Source organism: Pantherophis guttatus, chromosome 4 (genome assembly GCF_059756535.1).
Source record: "Pantherophis guttatus breed Tessera chromosome 4, ASM5975653v1, whole genome shotgun sequence".
Lineage (NCBI taxonomy): Eukaryota > Metazoa > Chordata > Lepidosauria > Squamata > Colubridae > Pantherophis > Pantherophis guttatus.
Window position 1 is genome coordinate 52,820,416 of NC_142066.1, and position 25,164 is coordinate 52,845,579.

At 41.1% G+C, this 25,164-nt stretch overlaps 1 protein-coding gene across 2 annotated transcripts in view; it reads left to right on the top strand.

Moving 5' to 3' along the window:
• The window catches only part of PGAP3 (post-GPI attachment to proteins phospholipase 3), a 28,830-nt gene extending 4,180 nt beyond the window's left edge, over positions 1–24,650 (top strand). Inside the window, exons 2-8 of one of the 2 annotated variants that reach the window (XM_034415834.3) lie at positions 1,346–1,443; positions 3,942–4,094; positions 13,544–13,606; positions 13,707–13,768; positions 14,873–15,009; positions 15,912–16,116; positions 18,177–24,650. In XM_034415834.3, coding sequence (XP_034271725.1) covers positions 1,346–1,443; positions 3,942–4,094; positions 13,544–13,606; positions 13,707–13,768; positions 14,873–15,009; positions 15,912–16,116; positions 18,177–18,240 — 782 coding nt within the window. In that variant the 3' untranslated portion in view covers positions 18,241–24,650. The remainder of the gene's footprint in view (positions 1–1,345; positions 1,444–3,941; positions 4,095–13,543; positions 13,607–13,706; positions 13,769–14,872; positions 15,010–15,911; positions 16,117–18,176) is intronic. The other variant, XM_034415835.3, reaches the window with a different exon arrangement.
• The last annotated feature ends 514 nt before the right edge of the window (positions 24,651–25,164 follow it).

The following is a 25,164-nucleotide window of genomic DNA, read 5'->3' on the forward strand; positions in this document are numbered from 1 at the left end:
TCCCGGTGCTGTTGTTCACACACCAAAAACCATTAAAGTCCAAAATACAAGTTCAAAATACAAGTATTTTTTCACAAACCTTTATTTTCCCCCTTTTCCTTTACTCTCAACTGCCTCCCAAGCAAGGGAATTTTTTAAACAGAGTCCTAGATGTCAGCACTCAAAATGATAGGGAGTTATTAGCCACAAATACCGGTAGATCTTTAAGTTGGTTGGCTAAGAACAAAACTATTTTTCAGTTTGAAAAATACCTGTCAGTGAGTTTAACCCAGTTCTCAAGAAAGGCCTATACTTGAGCCAGATTTGAGTTGTTGGATTTCATGGCCCAATATGGGCACTTCCACCACCTGCCATAACATGAGAGGACATGTATATGTGGTGTCCCAGACATTGAAGATATTTTCATGTTTTGTTTGATGGTCAACTTTATGCCACTCTTAGGCTTAGATACTTAACATCCGTATTTGAAGGAAGAGCCCATTGGGATCTGAATCGCAGATTGTCCTAGTTCTTCCTGGGTTCTAATCTATACATCATGAGCCAAACTTCTAAGTTTATAGCCAAGGCAGTTGACCAAAAGACCAGTTATTGCAAACAGATTGAGCTTGTAAAGGCGATGTATTTACCTGAATGTTGATTTTTTGTATTTAACACACAGGTATTTTATTACTGTTCGTTTCATATTTTACCTTCGACTTTTATCCTATATTTATTTTTGTTTTATGTTTTTTATTAGTTATGACACTAATCGATCAATAAAATATTGTCTTTTCCCAAATATTAGATATCCACTAGTCTCAATTTTTTTGAATAAGCATTTATTTCTAAGAAATCCATACTGGATGTCAGATCATGATTCTAAAATGGTGTTTGGATTTTAGTTTCCATTATTGTCAAAAGCATAAGCTCATTCTGGGCTTACACGTTTGACAATAAGTGTGGTGGAAACTTAAAAATAAAAGCAACGAACATGAGGCATGTTAGTTTCAGCCACAGAAACCTGGCAAGAACAATATAAAATCAGAACATGACAAGTCACCACACCTTAAAAATAATTGTTTTTAATGAAATAAAACAGGGGTCTTCAACCTTGGCAACTTTAAAATTTGTGGACTTCAACTCCCAGAATTCCTCAGCCAACAAAGCTGGCTGAGGAATTCTGGGAGTTGAAGTCCACAAGTCTTAAAGTTACCAAGGTTGAAGACCCCTGAAATAAAATATGCTTTGCAAATCTGATATCTTCATCTCATTACTTTAGAATTATTGCAGTAATACACTGCTATCAAGTGTTATCCAAATGTATCACTTACTCTAATTTTACCAGGTTTACTCTCTTATATTCTAGGGTGGACCTGCAGAGATGATTGCAAATATGAATGTATGTGGCTGACTGTGGGACTTTACCTCCAGGAGGGATCCAAAGTGCCTCAGTTTCATGGAAAGGTAAGCCTCATTTATGAAGCCAGGTTGGCTAACCTGTACAGGTTGATTCAGCTCTTTGACCATTTTAACTCAGTTTATCTGCTTGGGCTGGCTTTTTTTCTGTAGATCATTTACTAGTTATATTATGTGAGATCCAGGCCTTCACTCTGAGGTTTTGAGCAAGCAAAATCTGTATATGCCAGACAGCAGGGAAATATTTCCTTTTTAGTACACTAGTAAGAAAAACTAGAGCAAGCAAAAAGGCGAGACTCTGCCAATTTTTTCTGTAGTCTGTATCAGCCCTTTACGTATTTCCAGCCTCTAAGCAGGAGAAAAAAGGATAAACTGATGAGCTAATTGCAACTATTTCTTGGCAATCACAATGTGCACAGAATACATGGCAGCCTAAAGAAAGCTTCAGCAATCTTGAAATCATTGGGGTCAAGAATGAGAATTTTTTTCTCTTCCCAAATCACTGCCTGAAACTGCATTTCAAGGGAAGCTTCTATGACTGTAGTTTATCCAATTAGATTGCTCTGTATTGGGAATGTAATAGGTGAGCAAGAGACAAACATAGCTCACTCCCCTTGAAGTCAGCACGCATACCTAAGGCCCAAGAATTTACTTACCGTATTTTTTGGAGTATAAGACGCACCAGAGTATAAAATGCACCTACCTTTTTTGGGTGTTTTTTTAAAAAAAAGTTTTTTAAATTTTTTTGACAAACACACATACAAACATACAATGTATTTTCTTTAAACAGAGTATTTGGCTGGTTCACAAATTTAAACAGTGTTTAGTCATTTCAATTAAATTTACAATTTCTATATTTCCTTTTTGCCATATTTATTCCTCATCTATTTTTTTTAAAAAAAAACAATATTACCCTTCATCCTCATCTCTAATTTTTTTTGTTTTATTTGATTTATATGCCGCCCTTCTCCGGAGACTCAGGGCGGCTTACAGTGCATTAAGCAATAGCCTTCATACTTTTGTATATTTATACAAAGTCAGCTTTGACTGATAATAATCAAATTCATTTGACTTATCATAATCAAATTCAATTTTTCCCTTCTATTCTATATTATACCCCTTCCCATTGTCATCTATTTTTATATCTATCCCCACATTGGTTAATTATGTAATATTACAATTGTTTAATACAAATTCAACATTTTAATATAAATCAATTAGTTATATAACTATCTTTTTTGTATATTAATATGAATATGAATATTCCAATTATTTCCATGCAATCCAATTTCTTACAAATCAATTAATTATATTTACCAATAATAATAAACTAAATAATTCTCCCAAATAATTACTCATTTTCACATCTTAAACTCTCCCAATAACCCACATAGTTTTGCCCATATAATCCTCCAAATCACAACTTAATCATTTCTACTTTCATCACAATATACATTTTAAAAAATTTCAATCATTACAATTTCCCTAATTAAATTTAAAAATGTTCTAGCTGTTATCCAAGCTATAATTTAATCCATTTTACTTTCACCACCATATACCATTAAAGGTATTTCAATTGTTACAGTTTATACTTAAATAAAATAAAAAAATAAAAACTTATCATTGTCTAGATTTCAAAAATACAAAGACAAATATTCCAATTATTATTCATTTCATTTTTACAATCATGATTTCCCATTTATTTCTTACTACTATTCATATTTCAATTCTAAATATGTATAACATTTTTCTCTTTCATTTCTTTTTCTCCCTTCCCATTTTTATTTTTGCCTTTTTCTTTCTCCTTTTTTCCTTTCGTGTTTAAAATCTTGAACTCTCCTCTTTTGCCCTAAATTTCCCATTGTTTGCACCTACCTTTTTTGGTGAGGAAAAAGAAGAAAAAGTAATCTCCCTCTGCCTCTGCCTAATTTTGCCTCGTTGCATCAAACAGCAAACAGCCTGCTTTACTTTCAGTTTTGTTTTCAGCATAGCTTGATTAGCACAAGGGGAAAAAAAATCTGCTCCAGTAATTTTCTTCCTTGAAGCAAGCAGCAGAGGCCTGCGCAAAACAGCTGAGAGCAAATCAGCTGAGAGTCGGGAGGCGGATCTAATCAACGTGTGCTAATTAGTCTATGCTGAAGCTGAAAGAAGCAGTTTTTTTCGTGCTGTTTGCTTGCAAGGAGGTAACTGCTGCGAGGCACAGGCCAAAGGGTGCGGGCCAATGGGTGGGCAGGGCTACATTTGGTGTATAAGACGCACCTAAATTTTCACCCCCTTTTAGGGGGGAAAAGGTGCGTCTTATATCCTGAAAAATATGGTATTTCAGAAATTAGCCGTGCAATTTCAAAGGAAGTAGTCCTTTCTCAAAAAAAAAAAAAAAAAAAGGGCAGAAGATCTCAGTTATTTCTGGAGCATTTGGAAAAAAATCTGAACCACCTACTTTAGGATTTGGTTTAAACAATCATAGGAAAATGTGCAGATAATTTCATTTCCATTTGATAACATTCTTTATCATCTCCTCTTTCCCCTCCCTGCCTTGCCCGTAGTGGCCCTTTTCTCGTTTCCTGTTTTTTCAGGAGCCTGCTTCTGCCTTTGCTTCTTTCCTTAATGGTCTTGCCAATTTGGTGATGCTGAACAGATATAAAGCCACTGTTCCCCGTTCTTCTCCTATGTACCATACCTGCATTGCCTTTTCTTGGGTAAGTCATTTTTAACAAGAATCTCGGTTCCCTTATCTTCTTTACCAGGTGAAAGAAAATTATTGTACAAAGCAAGCTGGGCTCACATAACATCCTAAACCATCTTGTGACTTGTTTGAGTTAAAATATTGGCTGAGTCCTGCCATAAATATGATTTAGCGCAGACATTTATAGCATTCGGAACTAATGGTTGCACATGTCCATTGTTGAGTCTGGAAGGGATACTCCAAAAAGTAAGGTGTGAAAACAGGAAACTTGATTTGGCTCAATTCCAATGTAATTAAAATTAAACATACTATTTTCCATCATACTTTTTTCTTTTCATTAGAAAGAATGACAATTTGGGTAGAAATTTAGAGAATTTTTAGGGATGTGCCTACACAGAGACAGTGTGTGTAGAGGTCAAGTTGTTGGAAAGTATGACCATAATACACTTGAACATAACAATGTAGCATAACTGAGAAGACCTGAGGTCAAATCCATCCTGATGTATGGAGCAATTTTTTGCTGTTCACACAATCCCAGTCCAAGCTTTCTCACAAGTTTTTTTTTTTTTTGGTGGGAATAAAACAAAGAAGATCCTTATGAAAAGTCTTTTACTTCCTGGAGAAAAGGTGGAATATTGATCTAACAGATTATGGTGGGGAGGTGGGGGATGCTTGCACTTCTGCTTCAGTGTGTTGTGTGAATTCAGGCAATTGGAAAAGAAGGATTCTTAACAGTTTTAAGACAAGCTAAAAGAAAGGAAATTATTTTAAGAAATGTCATTTGAAGGAAGTAAGAAAGAGGATGTGTACTATGAGACACAGATTCAAGCATTCTATCAATAGCTTAAAATTACGATATCTTAGAAATTATGGCAAATTGTGGCAAGTTCTCAAAAAGATGGGAGTACCAGACCATCTTATTTGTCTCTTGAGAAACCTATATGCGGGGCAAGAAGCAACAGTGAGAACTGGACACGGAAGCACTGATTGGTTCAAAATTGGGAAAGGAGTCCGGCAAGGCTGTATACTGTCGCCCTGCCTATTTAACTTATATGCAGAGCACATCATGAGAAAGGCGGGGCTAGATGAATCAAAAATTGGAATTAAGATTGCTGGGAGAAATATCAATAATCTCAGATATGCAGATGATACCACTCTAATGGCAGAAAGAGAAGAGGAACTAAAGAGCATCTTGATGCGGGTGAAGGAGAGTGCAAAAGTTGGCTTGAAATTCAACATTAAGAAAACTAAGATCATGGCATCTGGCCCTCTCAATTCCTGGCAAATAGATGGAGATGTTGTGGCTCTGTTGCCTGAGCCTGGGCTATCGACAGATGCAGACTCTGAGAGTGAGGGAGAGGAGTTGGCAAGGCCTCCCTCTCCAGGACCCTTCTCTCTGGCAATGCCTCTGGAGGACACTGAAGGCCAAGAGATAGGCCCAGAGCCAAGCATGTCCCGCAGCCACAGGTGGGCAGCGACGAAGTAGATAAGTGCTGGCTGGATCCTCGGCAGTGGCGCAGGGAGAAGCGTGCGCAGCAGAGGGGAAAGTGTGCCAGAGATTAACTGAGTCACTGGACCACAACCCACAGGGTATAAATGTGGGTGTGGTGGCCGGTTCAGTTTGTGACGAACAAAAACTAGAAATAATCCATGATCTCTGCGTTACTGGACTTCTGCCTGCCTTGTTGGACTGCATTTGGACTAATCCTTGTATTGTTGAAACTTTGCCTGCTTTATTGGAATGCTTGCAGTCTAATCTTTGTTTTGTGTGAGTAAAGTCTGAATTGGCAGCTAGCCACTGGGTTGCTGCCAGCTTTATCTTCAAAGATTTTGTCGTGTGGCTTATTAACTCCAGGCTATCTGTGGGGGTGCGTGTGTGGGACGGGGACAGAACAGGGGAAGAAATGGAGGTAGTGACAGATTTTATTTTCCTGGGCTCCAAGATCACCGCAGATGGGGACTGCAGCCAAGAAATTAAAAGACACTTGCTCCTGCAGAGGAAAGCTATGGCAAATCTAGACAGCATACTAAAAAGCAGAGACATCACCCAGCCAACAAAATGCATATAGTCGAGACTTCCGGTTTGGCGTCTGGCAAGACAGTCGGGGAAATAGCGGGCTCTGAAGAAAACCCGGCTGCCAAACCGCTGCCGATGGGTCTTCGGACTGGAACCGTCTGTAAGGATGGGGAAGAAAGAGGGGCACCTTGGACGATCAAGAGGAACAGGCAAGTTCCTTGGAGGCTAGAGGGAACCCTCTGTGAGTCTGCGGGGGGCAGCAGCCATGGCGGCTGCCACGAAGCACTATTTTTAATCATAAGACCCCTAGCCATAAAACAGCGGCTGTACAATCAAAGGGGCAATGGAAAGTTTAAAATGTAACTTTAAAGAGACAAAGACCCGATAAACAACTGATTTTTGAATTGAAAAAACTAAATTTTGAGACATGGTGAAAAGACTGGACAGAGTTTTAAAATTTGAGCTGGACCTTAAAAAAGAAGAAGATTTGATATTTTTAAAATTAAAAGAAGAAGAGTGGACTGTTGAACTGTTATATAATTGAAACAAAATGGATACTTGCATGACTAATGTTGTGGCCCCGCCCTCATCGGAGGAAGAAGGCTCCGAACATGAAGAAGAGGAGTTGGCCAGGCCTCCCTCTCCAGGCCCCTCCCCTCTGGCACTGCCTCAAGTGCCGGCCGAGGAAGAGGAGATTAGTCAGGAGCCAGGTGTCTCCGATGAGAGCGAGGGAGGTGATCTGTCATTCCTGGATCCACGTCAACGAAGGCGTGATAAACGGTTGCAGCAGTTAAGGAGGCGTGCCAGGGATTATAACTGAGTCACTGGACCACACCCCAGAGACTATATAAGAGAGTGTGGTGGCCATTTAAGACTCTGTGACGAACAAAAACTAACTCTGGCTAGTTACTTGAACAACGCTTAAAGCTGCCGAAAGGTTTCTTGTTTGGAACTGGACTATTTATAAAATGTGTGTATTTCTGTTTATCTGGTGAAGGGGTAAGAACTATGTCTCAATGCTAAATTGTCATAACAAAGATAATGATAATATGATTAACTGGGAATAAGTAATGTATAGATGGATGGTAACAACAAAAAGACGATTATGCTGGGATTAACAGTAAAATTAAGATGATTATGCTGGGATTAACAGCAAAAATAAAATGATTATGCTGGGTCTCGGCTCGTCACCCAGTCAGCCGGGATTGCAACAAAAGAACCAGACGAAAGAGCGATTTGCAATGCTTTTTATTTTTGGTCGTTTCAGCAACACAGCCAGCAGAAAAGAACAAGCCGGATCATAAGTGTAAAGTCAGCGCTACACACAGCTACTGTGTGATGCTATTTATACATATTTCCCCGCTCTAACCACCATCCGGCAATTAAAGGCAAAACCCTCCCAACAGCAATTCGGCGGTGAAAAATCCGGCGCTTCCCTGTTGTTATAGGAGAGTGCCATGCCCTCGATCTCTGCTCCACGCCATCCTCTGTGCTGTGCTGCGATGCCTCGAGACCGTGTGACAAACCGCCTTTCATGTGGACCTTTCAAACAGCTGGTAACCTCCTCCCCTCCAGTCCTGTGAGTGGCGAGATCCGGCTGGGGCTCGACAGGCGGCTCCCCCTCTACCAGGAGTCCACCTGAGGAAGGCAAAACAGACATGTTAGTCACAGCGGATACCGTTCCTGATGGTCCTGGCCTATCTGGATACTTGCGGTGAAATCGGTTAATTAAACGGGTGGCATGAACATCAGGTGCTGCCACCCAGGAGGCCTGTGCTGAAGAATAACCTTTCCAGTGCACCAGGTAGTGTAGTCAGCCCCTATGGAGTTTGGAATCTAAGACCTTATCTATTTCATACTGATCTGTATGGACCGGTCCTGGTGGTCCGGCTGAACCAGTATTCCTATCCACAGTAACAGGTTTTAATAAGCTACTATGGAAGACCGGGTGTATCTTACCTAGTAGCGAGGGTAATTTAAGTACTACAGTAACAGGGTTGATAACGCGCGTTATAGGAAATGGGCTGATATATTTCGGACCTAGTTTCCTGCTTGGGATTCGTAACTTTAAATATTTGGTCGATAGATAAACTTGGTCCCCCACTGCAAATGGTTTTGGGTCTGCTCTTTTCTTATCCACATATGCCTTATATTCCTCCGCCGCTTTTTGTAAAGCGGACTTAACACCTGGCCAGATTCGGTGGATCTTGTCTGCCCATCCAGATGGCGTATCTATATTCGTCGAGGGAGGTTCTACTTCTGGTATGGCTGGGAACTCTCTACCATAGACTATCTGGAAGGGGGAAAGCCCTGTACTACGGTGGGTGATGTTGTTGTACGCAATCTCTGCAAAAGGGATAAGATCGGACCAATCGGTTTGTTGGTATGACACATAGCAATGGAGATAGCGTTCTACAGCGGCGTTAGTATGTTCCGCAGCTCCGTTGGTGCTAGGGTGAAATGCTGAACTCAACCCCTGGGTGGATCCTATCCTATGTATGAAAGATTTCCAAAACTTTGCAGTGAACTGAACACCCCGATCCGATATAATTCATTTGGGGACCCTGTGCAACCGATATACGTGATGAATGAACAGCTCTGTCAACCGTCAGGCAGAGGGCAAACCACGACAAGGTACAAAATGGGCTTGCTTTGAAAATAAGTCCACTACCGTCCATATGACAGTGTAACTGTTGCTGGTAGGGAGGTCTACTATAAAATCCATAGCGACCTCCTCCCATGGTCGGCTGGGGTCAGCCACTGGTTGTAATAACCCAATTGGTTTTCCAGACCATGGTTTGGCTGCTGCACATATGGGACATCCTTTTACATATTGGTTGATGTCACCTCGCATCCATGGCCACCAAAATTGCCGTCTGATTAAGTGAAGCATTTTTAAAAACCCGAAATGTCCTGCTTGTTTGGAATCGTGACATCGACGAAGAACAGTCGCCCGAAGATATGCTGTCCATTTGTTCGAACCTGACCGGGACTCTTAGTCTTCTCACTCTCAGACCTAGAGCATCCACTACAGCCTTACGGATAAGGCACCGGGTACACCCAGTATCGATCAAAGCCCCATACTGGAGACCGGTAGGACAACGTGGGTTCCTCAATACCACCGGAATAACAAAGGGATAACAGGGTCGCTCACCATTGGGTCCTCTGGCTCCTCGTCATCACTGTCTCCCGACACCACTGGAAACCTCTCCACCGCTGATGTTGGGTTGACGTCTCGAGTCTGGGTGTTTACAGTCACTTTCGGGCCTTGGAGCGCCTGTGTTCGCTCTGTTGGTTGTCTCGGATGTCCTCTCAGTTTGTTTTTGGGACTGTGGTCGTGTGGCGGCATGGGGTAATCGGCCACTCTGTCACCCACCTGATTACACCTATAACAACGAAAGATCGGCCTCTGGGCTCTGTCCTGGGACTGACCAGGTGACAGAAAATCCCAGGAGGATCCCGTACTGTTGGGGGTTTTTCCAGCGGCCCCTCTACTGTGGATCGCTGTTGTCCAAGGGTGGCTTCTGGTTTGGCACGGAACTCTCAGAGGCCCACCTCCAATCTATTGCTGCCTTGAACCAAACAGCCAACCGCAGAGCCAGACCCCGGTACACACAGGCCTGTCTCAGCTCCCGGTCCAACCCCATACGAAATTGTTGCACCAACATTCGTTCTGGCCAGTCCACCAAATGACTGGCAAGCTTCCGGAAGTTTTGTACATAGTCCTTTGCAGGGCCACCCCTTTGTTTGAGTGCAACTAGATCACCTTCCGCCACTTGCACACTGGACTCGTCCTCGAAAGTGGAGCGAAGGGCCTCCAAAAACTGTCCTACATCCACCAGTTCTCTAGCGTGGTTCCGATGCAAGCTGGCCACCCAATCAGCAGCGTCGCCAGTTAACACCGCTGTGATGGCCACAACCATGGCCTATTGGGAGGGGTACCAACGCCCATATTGGTCTAGATAGCTTATCACCTGGCTCAAGAACAACGCCACTCGGTCTGGGCTTCCATCAAACGTGGCTGGCAATGCAGGAGGACCCCAGGTGGGCTGGGGACCCCACTCCCCGGCGCGGGGCCCCACACTGGTACCGGATCTAGGGTTCTGCTCGCTCCAGCACTCCTCCGCTCACCTCCTACCCCACTCTCCGGCTGAGGTCAATCCATTACTGATCACTGTGTTCTTTCAGCCCCGACCTCCGTCCTCTGTGGCTGCTGTTCTGGGGCCCGACCAAACTCTCTCCCACAGGCGACTCTGATCCCAGGATCCCCCATGGTCACCCACTTGACCTGGTTCCTGTCCCCTCCGGAACTTAGGACTAGCAATACGAAAACGTGAACTTGAACTGGGCAACCCAGTCTGCTGCCAGGACATGCTTTGTGATGTGTCCAGCCCAGTGGCCCACGGCTGCCAGGCATGGGCATCACGGAAACTCCCCTCCCCAAAGCGGTCCCAAAGGGTATCTGTAGTACTGGGTTTGGTTCCGGTAGCAACAAAACCCCAGTCCCCCTCTTCCTCGTCTGTCCAACGGGGCTCCCTCCAGCCCCGGAAAGACGGACCCATGGGGGAGGGGTCGGCATCTTGGGACCTACAAGGGTAGAGCTAGGCCACCAGTCTCCACCAGTTGACTGTCCAAGGCGGCCAGGGTCCTGACTCTGCATGCATCCGTCCCACGACCGTCATCCCCACATGGTATGCGTAGTTTGGGTCTAACAGCTGGTTGCTCTATGGTCTCCTGCGGTGCCTCCGCCTCTGCAAGCACCTCCTCTGCAGTAGCCTCAAACGCCAGTTCCGACTCTAACCCTCCTGGCACCGTCCCTTCAGCCATGCTCCAACTGTCAGTCAAAACGTTAGAAAGAAGAAGGTAGCACTGACTTTCTCTCAGCTCGTCACCAGCCAGCCCAGATTGCAACAAAAGAACCAGACGAAAGAGCGATTTGCAATGCTTTTTACTTTTGGTCGTTTCAGCAACACAGCCAGCAGAAAAGAATAAGCTGGATCATAAGTGTAAAGTCAGTGCTACACACAGCCATTGTGTGGCGCTATTTATACATATTTCCCCACTCTAACCACCATCTGGCAGTTAAAGGCAAAACCCCTCCCAACAGCAATTCGGTGGTGAAAAAGCCGGCGCTTCCCTGATGTCATAGGAGAGCGCCGCGCCCTCGGTCTCTGCTCCACGCCGTCCTCTGTGCTGTGCTGCGACGCCCCGAGACTGTGTGACAAGCCACCTTTCATGTGGACCTTTCGAACAGCTGGTAACCTCCTCCCCTCCAGTCCCGTGAGTGTCGAGACCCGGCTGGGGCTCGACACTGGGATTAACAGTAAAATTAAGATTATGCTGTGATTGACAGCAAAAAAACAAATGATTATGCTGGCTATGACAGCAAAAACAATGATGCTGAGATTAACAGCCAAAAAACAAAAATGATTATGCTGGGTATGACAACAAAAACAACAAAGATTATGCTGGGATAAACAGTAAAATGAAATGATTATGCTGGGTTTAACAACAAAAACAAAGATAATTATACTGGGATTAACAGTTAAAATAAAATGATTATGCTGGGATTAACAGCAAAAAAACAAAAATGATTATGCTGGGTATGACAGCAAAAACAAGGAGGACTATGTTGGGATCAACAGTAAAAATGAAATGATTAAGCTGGGATAAACAGTAAAAATAAAGAGATGCTGGGATTAACAGTAAAAGATGAAGATGAAGATGATATGTTGGGATAAACAGTTAAAACAAAGATGATTGTGCTAGGATTAGTGGTAAGAATAAGATGATTATGTTGCGATTAATAATTAAAATTAAAATGATAATGTTAGGACAAACAGCAATAAAGATGATTATATTGGGAGCAACAGTTAAAATATTGTTTAAAGGCTTATAATAATTGTAATGATTTATATTTTTAAAATACATTCATCTAAGTAAAAAGAAAAAGAAAAATGAAATGATATTTGGTTACGATTTAAAGACTTAAGTAACGGGTTTTTGGGATAATGGCATTGTTAAATAGAATTTAGGGAAATAATTGAGTAAAATATTAAGTTGTGTTAATTGTAAATTGAGATTTATTAGTGATTTGTATCAATTTATGACAGGATAAATGCTTCATTTTGAAAAGATGTATTTTATGTTTATGTTTAAAAAAAAGTGTATATAGTCAAGGCTATGGTTTTCCCAGTTGCGATGTATGGCTGTGAAAGTTGGACCATAAGAAAGGCTGAGCGCCAAAGAATTGAGGCCTTTGAACTATGGTGCTGGAGAAGACTCCTGGGAGTCCCTTGGACTGCAAGGCGATCAAGGCAGTCAGTCCTAGTGGAGATCAACCCTGACTGCTCTTTAGAAGGCCAGATCCTGAAGATGAAGCTCAAATACTTTGGCCACCTAATGAGAAGGAAGGACTCACTGGAGAAGAGCCTAATGCTGGGAAAGATCAGAGGGCAAAAGAAGAAAGGGACGACAGAGAACAAGGTGGCTGAATGGAATCACTGAAGCAATAGGCATGAGCTTAAACGGACTCCAGAGGATGGGAGAGGACAGGAAGGCCTGGAGGAATGTTGTTCATGGGGTCGCGATGGGTCAGACATGACTTCGCAACTAACTAACAACAAAGAAATTATTCAGGAATTAGCCAATGTCTTCCAGCATTATGATTAAACTTGTATTCTGTAACATTCTCAAAGATTCTAGAAATTGTGCTGCTAAACCAATCAGAAAGTGAAGGGTGAAAGAAAGCATATGACATCTTTTTTTTCCTGCTTATCACGTAAACAGCCCTCAGCCTTTCTTCCCTACTGTCCCAACCTCTTGAGAGGTTTGAGACATCATAGCCCCAGTGACCTAAGTGCTCTCAGGAGAAGAGTAGTCAATCTTTGGCCTTTAGATGACTCCCCTTGTGCCCCATTTGAAATTAGTTGTATCTATTTTCATTCAGCATATTTGACAGTCAGTTTTATTGTTATTGTTTGATTGTGTGTGAGAAGCTGAAGCTATGCTCAGAAAGCATAGTCTGTCTAAGCCAACAGCTAAATAGAAGAAAGAAAATTTGGACAAGAAGACATTCAGTTTTTTAAACTCCTTTCCAAACACTAGCATCTAGGCAAGAAGGATCAGGTTTCCTTTCCAGTTGTCTTCATTTTGGATCAATAGCCTATTCAGGCTTGTAGTTATAATCCAGGGTTGTTCAATCTTTGCAACTTTTAAGATTTATGGACCTCAATGCTGGCTGGGGAATTCTGGGAGTTGAAGTTCACAAACCATAAAGTTGCCAAGGTTGGACATCCCTGATATAATCAAATACCACTTGATAGCCACATAGGCACTTAAAATAGTGGGCTATTCCCTACATTTCCTCTGTGCCACAACTGCAGCTTTGTTGATTGAATCTTGTGGCATGCTCAGACCAATTCTTTCTTGCACTTTTCCTTCAGGTGTCTTTAAATGCCTGGTTCTGGTCCATGGTTTTTCATACCCGAGAAACAAATCTGACTGAGGTGAGCTTTTGTATTGTGATATCAAAGAGGTGTTTTTCAGGTGGCATGCACCTTGGGCAAGATCTGGCCCACATCTCTAATTCAATTTCTCCTCTCATAGAAAATGGACTATTTCTGTGCATCAGCGGTCATCCTTTATTCTGTGTACTTGTGTTGTGTCAGGTAAGTTGCTACATAAGACCAAAGTTCACCTAATCTTTCAGTGGTTTTGTCTTCATTTTCATTACAGTTATTTGATTAAAATGTCTCTCTGTCATTTTAAGATGTCTTATTACATGGAAAGTGGTGTAGAGTTTGATTAATTAATGTAAAAATTAGTTCAACTGGTACAGATCATATATTTTGTTATGTCCAATTCTGAATTTTTGAATTTCCCTTCTGTTTCTCTAGAGCATCCTTCCCAAGTTCATGTCCTTTTGGTATGTTGGGAGCACAGCTCCCCATATTCTTAATCATATACTCCTATGTTGACTAGAGTTCTTGGAAGAGGAAGCTCCAAAATATTTGAAGGGGGTCAGTTTGTGTAAAAGAAAATAATTTAGAGAAAGAAAAACGTACTTTATCTGCTTAAGACAGCCTCTTAACAATACTTTACCATAGCATACATGCTATCTGTAGGAAATGGTGTGGCATGATAAGAAATGTTTTTTCAATGAAAACCCATATATTTATATGCAGTCAATAAGCAAGTTTTAGTCACACATTATTTATTGCAATCTATTTCCTATTCCAGTCCAGATTCTGAGTGGCTTGTATTCATCAGTCTAACAACATTAATCAATTAATTCAGTACTTGAGGAATAATGATCAAAATACAGAAATCCCTAACTGGACAGTTATCTTCTTAATAAATTTGCACTAAGGCTCACTGGAATAGTCAGTGACTTTCCTTAAAAAACATAGGATTACAGTCATGACAATTTCTAATCCCCACAACGACTCCCTATATCAGTTTTCTAAAAGGCTTCCCTAAATAGCTACCCCAAAATCTCCAACTTTGAAGGGTTAGTTAGGAAAAAATTTGTATCCCTTTCCTAAAGGAAAAAGTGGGGATGGTGGCAACTTGGAGATGGAAAGTTGTCAAAGGCTATAGTACAATTCCTTATTTGAATCAATGTGTGATTTTCTTCTGTAGCTGCAAGTAATCTGTATTGAGAAAAATATTTCTTTTACTGTTTAGTCTAAACTAGGGATAAAAAAAATGGTCTGTGTGAAATGAGGCAGTTGTTTGAAATATCTTCAACTTCATATGTGTTTAATTTGCAGAACTCTAGGGCTGAAACGTCCGGCTTTTGCCACTGCCTTTGGCGGTTTCCTGCTCTTTTTCCTGGCCTGCCATGTTTCCTATCTGACCCTTGTGCGCTTTGATTATGGTTACAATATGGCTGCCAATGTGGCAATTGGTGAGACCCGAGGAATCAATATTTTTATTTTATTTATGTAAAATAGCTTTAGCTAATTTATTTCCGTGTTTCTTTTCTAAACATTGAACATTCTTACTGCCTTATGAAACTTTTTTCTCTCCTGTTTGCCTTTTCCAAACTTTCCTTTCCTTTCCTTTCCTTTCCTTTCCTTTCCTTTCCTTTCCTTTCCTTTCCTTTCCTTTCCTTTCCTTTCCTTTCCTTTCCATTCCATTCCATTCCATTCCATTCCATTCCATTCCATCCTCTCTGTGCCTTTCTGCTACGGACAAATGGGATGCATACTCAGCATTTAGTGCTTAGGAGGGAGCAATGCAATCAGGGCTCTGGTAGTATTTTTTTATTTTATTTTATTTATTTTATTTTTATTTATTTGTCAAGTATGTATAAGGTAACAGATATAAGTATAAACATTATTATGAATACAGGAAATGGATACGAATAAATGGGGACATTAGGACAGGGACAGTAGGCACGTAGGTGAGCTTATGCACGCTCCTTACAGACCTCTTAGGAATGGGATGAGGTCACCAGTAGACAGTCTAAGGTTAAAGTTGTGGGGGTTTGGGGAAGAAACCACAGAGTCAGGTAATGCATTCCAGGCATTGACCACTCTGTTGCTGAAGTTACATTTTCTGCAGTCGAGTTTGGAGCGGTTTACCTTAAATTTTTATCTATTGTGTGCTCTTGTATTGTTGTGGTTAAAGCTGAAGTAGTCATTGACAGGTAGAACATTGTAGCAGATAATTTTATATACTACGCTTAGGTCAGACCGAACCCCCAGGGTCCCCCAGTGTCCGTCGCAACAAAAGCTGCTTCTTTCTGCTGTGATCAATGAGTAGTAAAAGTGAGGTTAACATGAAGTGTTGTTCTGTACCTTGCAGGCCTTCTCAATCTCTTCTGGTGGCTGGGTTGGTGTATGCAGAACCAGCAACGCCTGCCCTATGTCTGGAAGTGTGTGGCTGTTGTCCTGCTTCTCCAGGCCTTGGCTCTCCTGGAGCTCCTGGATTTTCCACCCCTGTTTTGGGTTTTTGATGCCCATGCCATCTGGCATATCAGTACTATCCCTGTCAATATCCTTTTCTACAGGTCAGTCTATTTTGCATGCTTCCTCCTTCTTCATACTTTCTATCTGGGTGGGCTTCTGCTGGTGGCCGTTGCAAAAGTATGAGAATGACCCAACATTTGGGGATCAGGTGATTAAGATAATGGTGGCTGACCAGCTTGATAGCAGTTTAAAGGTAATGGTTCCCCTCACACATATGTGCTAGTCGTTCCCAACTCTAGGGGGTGGTGCTCATCTCCGTTTCAAAGCTGAAGAGCCAGTGCTGTCCGAAGACGTCTCCGTGGTAATGTGGCCGGCATGACTAAACGCCAAAGGCACGCGGAACCTGTTATCTTCTCACCAAAGGTGGTCCCTATTTTTCTACTTGCATTTTTTACGTGCTTTCAAACTGCTACTTTGGCAGAAGCTGAGACAAGTAATGGGAGCTCATCCCGTTATGCAGCACTAAGGATTCGAACTGCTGAACTGCCAATCTTTCGATTGACAAGCTCAGTGTCTTAGCCACTGAGCCACCGCATCCCTTTTTGTTTAGATGTTTAGATAGCAGTCTAAACTTAGTGAATTATCTCGATTTTTTCAGATGTTTTTCAAGACCAGTATGAAACAGAGACAATATTGGTCTCTCTTGGGTGACCTATTTCTAGGTTGGATGGGGAGAGTGTCTTGGTCTTGTTTTTAATACCATCGATCTTGACATCCATTGAATTGTCTACAGGGGTTGGGTTTATTCCTCGCTCAGTAGACAGTTTCAGTCTGAGATAATGGAGAGGAAATATCAGCCCGGTGGCCCCCAATATTTAGAATGATGCTGTGACTAGAGGGGTCTATGTTAGCTGGTATGTCAGTTGTGGGTTATTGATTGGTTTTGGGAACACATAGAGGCATATATAGCTTGGCACCTGAATATATACAGGATCACCTGCCTTAGTCACCATTAGCTCAAGCTATTAAAAGGTCTAGGGAGAAATAACTCCTAATTCTACATGTTTTAGAGGTTTGGGAGGCTGAAGAGAGAAGGAGCTGCCTTTATGCAACACCACCAGAGTTTGGGAACGGCTTCTCAATATAGATCAAGCTGGTTCCTTTCTTGCTGACTTTCAGGAAAACATTTTTAAAAATGAATGATTTCAAGGTGCCTTTTTAAAAAGTTTCTATTTGATTCCATTTTGTTTTTTTACTGCTTTCTGCCTTTTTCTTCTTTTGTTTGTAAATTCTGGGGGTAAGTAATGTTTTTGTGGATGGTTTTAAATGATAATTGGGATTGGTTTTCACCCAATTATGCATTCTTGCTTGCGAAAATAGTCCTCAACTTACAACCATTTGTTTAATGATCGTTCAAAGTTATGACGGTGCTGAGAAAAGTTATTTATGACCAGTTTTCGCACTTACGACTGTTGCAGCATCCTCATAGTCACATGATCACAATTTGGGAACTTGGCAACCAGCTTGCATTTACAATGGCCGCAGCATCCTGGGGTCATTTGATGACCACTTGTGACCTTCCCAGGGTCTTCTGACAAGCAAAGTCACTGGGCAAAGCCAAATTCACTTAATGAACGTGGTGATTTGCAAAAATAGTCGTAACATTTGATGTGCTTCACTTAATAACCATATTGCTTAGCAATGGAGGTTCCGATCCCAACTGTATTCGGAAGAAAAGGACTACACATATATCCCCTAGGCTGCTGAGAACAGCTTTGATTTCAGTGGACTCAAAGTTTGAAATAGAGAGATTTCCATATTTATTGGTTCAGGGAAGTATCTGTCACCAAGAAAGAATCATCATCAGAAAAGGCCACGTAAACCACTAAGAAATAATATTAGTGATAAATTATCATTATTACATAGACTAATTTAGGCCCTGCTTATTTTTTTTTCACTCTCTCCTGTCATGATTTTGTACAGTGATTGCAGTTTACAGCCTGGAAAAAAAAATGTCCATCTGTATCCTGATTTTAAAATTAAATTAAATAATTTAATAAATTAATTTATTAATTAAATTAATAAATTAAAGCAAAAAAAAATTAGCCTTAATCCATTACTGATCATTCATCCTAGTAACTTTCGTCTTTTTTCTTTACAGTTTCCTTGTCGATGACAGTCTTTATCTTCTGAAGGCCAATTCTGAGATTCTTAAAATAGACTAAAACCTGTGGCAGAGAGTAACTTGGAAAAATCCATGGGCTGCCATCTATAAAAGACACCCTATTGCTTTGATTTCTAGCATCTGAGGAGTTTGATGTTCTAAGCCCGCTTTGCTCTGACGATTGGTGACAATTTCCTCTCTATTGCTTCTGTTTTTACATCTCAACAGCTTCCCTTTCAGACTTCTGTTGCCATAGTGTGATAACCTGATTGCCTTTTTTGCTTGAATGTATCGAGACACACCTCTTGTCTCCCTGGGATTATTTTGGGTCCTTTCATTTGCCTTCTCCACCAGTTCTTCCTACAATTCTCTGAAGAGAGCAGGGAAAGCTTTATTTATTTCATTCTGTTTCTTTTTTCATTTTTACAAACGCAGTTCTGTGGGTTTTGGCTAGTCCAGTAGACTGCATTGAAAGGACTTTGCAAGCCACTTGGGAAAATAAAGGGCAGCAGCAGGTCTGGTAAACCACAATCCATCTTTATGCTGCTGTTGACTTGAAATCCAGATTTTCAGACAAGTGATCTTAAAATGCTGCTTCACTGAGAAGCTCCCTGTTTTTTCAACAAGCCATTGGGAGTTTAGCACTATGCTCCCTACTTTCTTGTCGGTCATGAGAAAAGTAGAAAATGGATTCTATACTGCAGTGACTTTTTTAAAAAACAAACAAACTATAATATGTGGTGCTGAGGTCAACTGTCTTCTGTCTCCAAAGCTTTGTGTGCATATGTATATATATTCCATCACAGTAATCCTTATTCTTTCTTATCATGGACATGCTCAGTCACATCACTTCATTGTGCACTGTATTATTAAGTTGCTCCAAAAATCTTGAGAACACCGCCACCACTACCAGATTTATTGGACTGTCATCAGAATTAGCTTCCAGCTGGAGGAGGAAAATCATGGGGAATTATTTAAAAATATTTTAATTAATCTTTTGGGATTAATTTGTGACATTTTAATGGCACAAACTATTCCTAGCAAGCTGCAAAAGCTGTTTGAGAAATTTCGAGATGAAGTGCAAAACAGATCTGGAGGGGAAATAAATAGCATTTCTCGTCTTCTCCACATCTGCTCCTTGTTTTTAAAATAACAATACAGAAACTGGAGAGTGGGGCAACAGTTTTATATATGTATATATGTATGTGTGTATATATATATAAAACTCCATCTTGGTCAGTGTTCTATTTTTCCTGAATCATTTGTCACTCAGAGTCCTGGAGGAAGCTTGCTATCTACTCTGTTGGGGCTTCTATGGCTATGCCCCATTACTAGACCAGCCAAATCCATCTGTATTCAAAGGCAGGCTGTTCCTATAGTTTCTTTTGGTATTCAGCCATTTTCTTTCCTTTAATTGTAGGAAGGCTTAAATTAAGGGATGTCCGTCTGAATTTGAAGATGACAAAGTGCCTGAATATTTATGCCAAGAAATGTTGATTGTTTGCAGAGACAGATGACCTCAGGATTTTGTTGCTCATTAAATTTTCTTATTGCTGAAGCCTTTCAGGGCATTCAATTCAGCAATACTTACAGCGCTTAAAAGAACTCATTACATGTTGATTGTGAACACTTGAGCAATTTTCTGCCTGTGGGAAAACTAGAAAAAGTAACCTGAGGCCAAAGTGTCTTTTGCTTGAAGAGTGCCAAAGGATTCAGAAATTGCCTATGACCAGTGAAAAATCAAAATAAAATGTGCAATGGAGTGAGACTGTTCATGTGGGTATTTTGGCTCTATTCAGCCACCAGATGGCAGTGCTTGCCAATTCATCTGTGATTTGGAAGTGGTGTTTAAAACATAAGGTTTTGGTTCTATGTTTTTATTGTAATGTAATTTTAAACAGGGGAGCCTTTAATTAATTTATGTTATCAGGCTGCTGCACAAGAAAATTGGCAGTAGTGGCTAGACTTTCCTGAACAACAATTTGCTTATCGTCATCCCTTTTAAGAAACAGTCATGGGGAACCCCATTTATTGTTGGTTGTACTGTTCTGCCTGACTTGGGGGGAGATGCTTTTGATGGTGACTCCCCAATCCTGAGGGATGTGCTTGGTATCTTCAGTGTGAAAAGGGTTCACATTGGCTGAGGAAGAGATTTAAAATTCCACTTTACTATATGCATTCCCACTTTCAGTTCTGGGAGAGAAAAGGAGCGCCTTTTATTATCAGTTTTTAATTCACTTCCGTTTGACTAAAACTTTTCCACTTACTTTCAGTTCTCTGAAAACTGGAGCAGAAAGGTTGCTCACCTATAGTCCCTTGTCATAGGTAGGCCTATGATTAGGCCTAATGAAAGTTGAAATCCAAAATACCTGATCTGAAACCTGGTTGCCTTCCTCTGGCAAAAATTCAAATATCTCCAAGACTAACAGTGTAATCTTATACAAAGGAAATCCTTGTTTGGTGACTGCCTTATTAAGCAGATGTTCACAATTACTATGTGATGAAGAAATAATTTTACAACCAATCCTTGTATTTATGACCTTCACAGGTTTTAAAGCAAAGGAAAGCTGACATAAGTACAGTTGTTTCACTTAGTGATTGCTTGGCTTAATGCCCGAGTGGCTGGTCCCAATTGTGGGGTTGCTGAATATGAATACAAGACAAGAGATCATCAACATGAAGTTCCAGATGGCTAGATTCAACAACAAAAAGTCATTATCTTAGATGCTGATGTTGGCCTTCTCACATGAAATTTCATGCATCAATGCTGCTTTCACAAACTTTTCTGTGAGAATACCAGGTTAAAGTAATTAAAATAGATAAACGTTGATCATCTTGGACGATTTGGATGGTGATTATTTTAATTGGGGGAATCTAGGCTGGTTTACATTATTGCATGATGCTACCTGGAAAAAAATAGCTGATCTTAAATTTAGGCTTCTGGTGTTGGCAATATCTGGCAGAGTTCCAGGAATGGTAGGTTTCCCCATTGGGGAAGAAGTAGGGCAGGGTCTGGTTAGTTCTTGGATGGGACATGTAGTGGGGAATACCAGGATCACAAGCCAGGTTGGGAAATTGAAAAATTATCCCAATATGGAACGACAAGCCTCTTCTGGAATGTTGCCATGGAAATTACATAGCTGTGTTAAACAGTTTCCCCAAAAGTTAAGTTTGACTTGAAGATTTTATCTTTAAACCGCTGCAGCCTTTCTTTGTTACGTTTTGCTGCAGTTGGAGATTTGATTGTTCTTCTGGAAGCAATCAAGCAAGCTTGGGAATGAGTCCACTGGCCTTCTTGTTCTTTTGTATGTCTTAATTAGACAGGACAAATCAGGCAAATGAAATCTTCCTTTCTCCAATCATAAACAGGTACCACATTTTGCAGCAGAGTGTACAGAGTTCTTCAAAGATGAAAGCTTAGTTGACTGAACCATCTTCTGGCAGCATTCTGCAAGCCAGCATTGTATATGTAACAATAGGAAGCAAGAGAAGCTGCTTGTTGTGTAGAACCTAAACATTGTGAAAGCAGAAATAGGAGCCTTGGAAATCTGACATTGTCCTGATTCCCTTTTGTCAGTCAGCACTTCTGTTCAAAAGTGCTGCTTTGCAAAACTGAGAGTGTGCCAGTGGTAACAGAGGATTCAAAATAGTCAGGATGGCCACCATAATCATAAAATTGAAGCCTTACTCCTTTTTTTTTTTCATGCATCATAACACACTTTAAAGGAGGCTGGACTTTGGTTGAATGGTCATAGCAGTTATGTCAGATTTTTGGGCTGTCTTGCAGACACTGCTGAAGTGGGCTGGCTGGAAACAGTCCAGGCAAGGGAAGTTGTCCAAAGGTCCTGAGACCCATATTTGTGAGAGATGCTTGTTTTTGTTGCCCAGATACAGCAGACACCACTTTTTAAATGCAAGGCTGTTTTTGCATGTCTAATTTTATATAGTACATCCAACTTCAGGTTAGATGTGTGAATTGGATTAATAGTAATCCTATTGTTACTTTCCAAAAGTCACTATGTCCCCCATCCTGTTTCAAAGGGATGTACTTTCCACAAGCTTTGCCAATCCTTTTGGCTGGCAGCTTGGAGCCTGGACAGCTGGAGATGTCCTGTTACTGGCGTTGGGGATCTATATTAGGCTGCACCTTAGTTTGGCTAACCAAAGAGAACAAAATGTGATGTGCATATTTTTGCTTGCCTTTATCTGTTTCAAGGTGAGCAATCTGCAGCTTTCTGCATGTTGCTCAATATTAACTCACTGCAGCCTCTATCAGAAAGTCAGTGTTAACTGACTAGTCTCTGGAGGGCCTCAGGTTGCCCACAGCTTGGATAGCTAATAAATGAAACAAAAAAGGGAGCTAATAATGTTGGTTCTGAAGGCGTGGAGGGCTCTTGCGCAAGCATTGAAATTGAAGGTTGGTAGCCAGAAGAATCGTTTCTAATTGTGCCCATGCAGAGCAATCCTTACTGACTGCCCACCCAGTGTTTAAATATATGAAATCAGTGGCATTTTTGCTGAAGGTCCAAGAGCTGCTTTCCTGTTTAGGAGAGGCAGCTGCTAGGGCTTTTTAGTTCCTAAGTGGAAAATAGAAAGGAAAAAAGAAACATGTCTGTGGCAGAACCACTACCAGGCTAGATGTACTATTGGACAATTTTCAGTTCCTGTGACTAAAATAATAGCAGTAACAGAGTTGAAAGGGACCTTGGAGGTTATCTAGTCCAACCCCCTGCTCATGCAGGAGACCTATACTAGGGATTCTAACCGCCAAACTGCCAACCTTTCTGATCGACAAGCTCAGCGTCTTAGCCACTGATCCACCTAGCCAGGCTAAATCTCATAGGAATCTCATAGGAACAATTGTAATTGTGCCTTCTGTTCTAAAGCTGTTCTGGATCCTATGCTGAGAAGGGTGTTTTGTAAACAGGGAAAAAATCCATCCATCCATCCCTCCCTCCCTCCCTCCCTCCTCCCTCCCTCCCTTCCTTCCTTCCTTCCTTCCATTGGAAGTGGTGGGTGCTCCATCATTGGACGTTTTCATGAAGAGATTGGACAACCATTTGTCCATTTGCTTGAACAGGGGTTTGGACTAGAAGACTTCCAAGGCCTCTTCCAACCCTATTCTATGATCAGATTTTGACCTAATGATCAGTGGTAGGAAAGCCTTCTTCCTACCTTCTTCCTATGCCTGTTAAGGGCCTTCTGTTTGTGAAAATACATCTAGAATATGTTAGCTTTATAACTAAGTATGTTGTGTGAACACAGTTGATTTAATTTGGTAGCCCACAGTCTAGTAAACCATATGCTAGTAATTTGTGCAGACAGATCTAAGTTAGAAGCTCCAGATGTGGTATGTATGGGAGGAATAGTGCAATCAATAGATCATGAAAAATAATGGTGAGGAGAATAAACTGGCAGGAGAAGAGCCAGTTTCCTATCCAGAAGGCTATGGGTGCATTCCTTGCTAACTCATCAAGCTCATTTGACCTTCCTGTTTTATATTTCAGCTAGGCAATTTATAGGCCATGAGTACATTGTGCAATTAAGCCAATTATAGTTCATTAAATGAACCCTGGGGGAAAAAAATCAAATCTTGGTTTAGCATGAACTCAGTCCTAATCTGAGTAGTACCACTCATACTCTTCCCACTGTGCTGAGAAAGAGTTCTGTGAAAAGATCCACCTCATGCTAATTGTTGATGTCTGATACATTTTCACCAAGATAATAAGTGCTCCAGTGTCTCAAATGCAAACTAAATTATAATAATGGGACTTTTTCACGGTGTTGCTGTTGTCCATCCGTCCCTCCCTGCCATTTCCATTCCAGAAGAGAAATTCAATAACTTTTTTTTTTCCTGGCTGATATCCTTAGTCCCAATTCTGTTTGGAAACCAACGCATTCTTGCGATGGATTGGAAATTATGGGAAAAATCATAAAAACACACCCAGTCTTTCTTCTGGGACTCCAGATGCCTCATAAATCATATCCCTATAAATGTGATACCAGGATTTAAGTTAAAATCCTGCCTTTCCTTTGCAAATAGCTTATACGGAGTTCCTAGGCAAGCAACTCCCCTTCTTTCTGTTGAATGGGGTAAGGGTGGTGGAGTTTCAACTGTGAAACATCTTTGTCTACCCTAAGATTTTATATATGTCAAAAAGGAAAAGCACAATTTTATTAAAATATTGCATAAAAGATAATACATTCTGTTTAAACTATATCTGTCCAAACATATCCATCTCCCAGGTACTTGGTAGTTTTTTATTGCTACTTCTGCTGGAAGTCAGCTGAAATGAAAGAAACTATTAAATCCCAGATAACATACTGGATGGTCAACAGCATTCCTCTTAATGGGTTACATTGTACAGACTCTTCTGGGGGAGACATCCTGCTGTAATTGAATTTCTGCTGGTTTTTTTTTTTTAATGTGTGTGCAATTTCCAATAAAAATGATTCAGTTTAAATGCTAAACTCTTGATGACCTTATTTAGCAGCTTGTAACTGCCATGAAAAATCCTTCCATCATATTGCTATCCCTTTAATCTCCATTTGTCTTTGAAGCTTGGCTTGGTTAAAGGGCAGCTGCTGAAGTCTGTGAGTTTCCCAGTGTGTGAGAATGCTTACCGACAAGCAAGTCAGTGATCTATCTTCTGCCTACAACAGTGTTTCTCAACTGGCTGGGGGATTCTGGGAGTTGAAGTCCACCCATCTTCAAGCTTCCAAGGTTGAGAAACAGTAGCCTACAAGCTGACTTTTTCCTAAATCAGGGAATTTGGAAAAGGAACAAGGTGGCCTGTAGGCAGAAGATACATCTGTTCCACCAGCTGTGCTAAGAAGTGATCACCCTATGAGTGACACCATCACAGTCCTGCTTTCTTGAAATGGCACAACTCAGTCATCGATTTGCAAGTGGAAAATTCGGTAGATGTAACAAACTACTTAAAATACTACATTTTAGTTTTAGAAACATCTGGCTATTAGATAT